General features: G+C 33.4%; 1 protein-coding gene across 1 annotated transcript in view; it reads left to right on the top strand.

Annotated features, from left to right (window-relative positions):
- Positions 1-477: 477 nt before the first annotated feature.
- Positions 478-1,253, top strand: part of SEMA4D (sema domain, immunoglobulin domain (Ig), transmembrane domain (TM) and short cytoplasmic domain, (semaphorin) 4D) — a gene marked incomplete at its 5' end in the record, with an annotated part of 8,798 nt that continues 8,022 nt past the window's right edge. The window contains 2 exons of the mRNA XM_010296463.1: positions 478-653; positions 763-919. Of these exons, the coding sequence (XP_010294765.1) occupies positions 478-653; positions 763-919 (333 nt within the window). The remainder of the gene's footprint in view (positions 654-762; positions 920-1,253) is intronic.

Here is a 1,253-nt window from a genome sequence, read left to right as displayed (position 1 = left end):
GGGTTGATGGTTGGACTTGATGTTGAAGGTCGTTGCCAATTTCAATGATTCTGTGTTTCTGTGTGATTAGAATTTAAATCACAGTTCAGATGTTACAGAACAAATGTCATGTTCCTTACTTCTATTAAGGGACAGTATAATACTTCCATGCTTATTTTACTTGTTCTAATAAGGAGTTTTTTTTCCCTAAGGGTACATTGTGTTGCTTAAGTAATGGTTCTTTTATAAGTCTCATATCTCATCTTACCTCTATGTGTTGAAAAGAACCATTCAGCATTATTTTTGTTGAATCAACTAATTTTCCTTTGGCTTCCTTACTTCTTTGTTTATTAATGTGTTAACATTTATTGATGTTGCTATAGGTGAGATATTAGAAAATAACAAGGCTCAGTAATTTCATGCTGTATAGCAGTGGTTCTTAAATGCAAAAATGCTGTTAATTCTCCTTACACCTTTTTATTTTTTCACTATCAAAAGAGGGACCAAGGAGGATTAAGGACGTTGCAGAAAAAATGGACTTCATTTCTCAAGGCCAGATTGATTTGTACCATACCTGATAAGAATTTAATTTTCAATATTATCAATGATGTTTTCATTCTCAAGTCTCCAACTTTGAAGGAACCAGTGATATATGGAGTCTTCACCCCGCAACTGTAAGTGTCATATAGCCTTTTCTTGGATATGTACTTTTAATCTCGGTTGGTTACTACAACAAGTAATAATTACACCTATGATTTTTTTTCTTCCTTCCTGAACTTTTAGGAATAATGTAGGGCTGTCAGCAGTGTGTGCATACAATCTGTCTACTGTAGAAGAGGTTTTCTCTAAAGGAAAATATATGCAGAGTGCTACAGTAGAACAGTCTCATACAAAGTGGGTACGATACAACGGGGAAATTCCTAATCCTCGACCTGGTGCGGTAAGTTTCTATAATCTTGGATCTGATGATTATGGGTTTTTTTTAATGCTCAGGAGTAAAGAAACTGGAAAATATTAGGTAACCTGCTGAAGCTTAATTTTAGTTTGCCCTAATCTGGATACTTTTGTTTTAAATACTTTGTAGAAAAAAACCTCAAGTGATTTATTCTGAACCTTATGTCTGGTAACCAAAGTGGGTTTTTTAATTTATAATTGAGTTAGTTGCTGGGTTTGTATTTTCATGATTTTATTACTAATTTTCTAGTGGTGAAATAGATGTCAATATATACTAGGCAACATCAAATACTTACTTAAGATGAACAGAAGTCTAGCAA

The sequence above is a fragment of the Phaethon lepturus genome, unplaced genomic scaffold (assembly GCF_000687285.1).
Source record: "Phaethon lepturus isolate BGI_N335 unplaced genomic scaffold, ASM68728v1 scaffold37871, whole genome shotgun sequence".
Taxonomy (NCBI): domain Eukaryota; kingdom Metazoa; phylum Chordata; class Aves; order Phaethontiformes; family Phaethontidae; genus Phaethon; species Phaethon lepturus.
The sequence above is the reverse complement of the archived record's forward strand: the minus strand, read 5'-3'. Positions and strand labels throughout refer to the sequence as shown.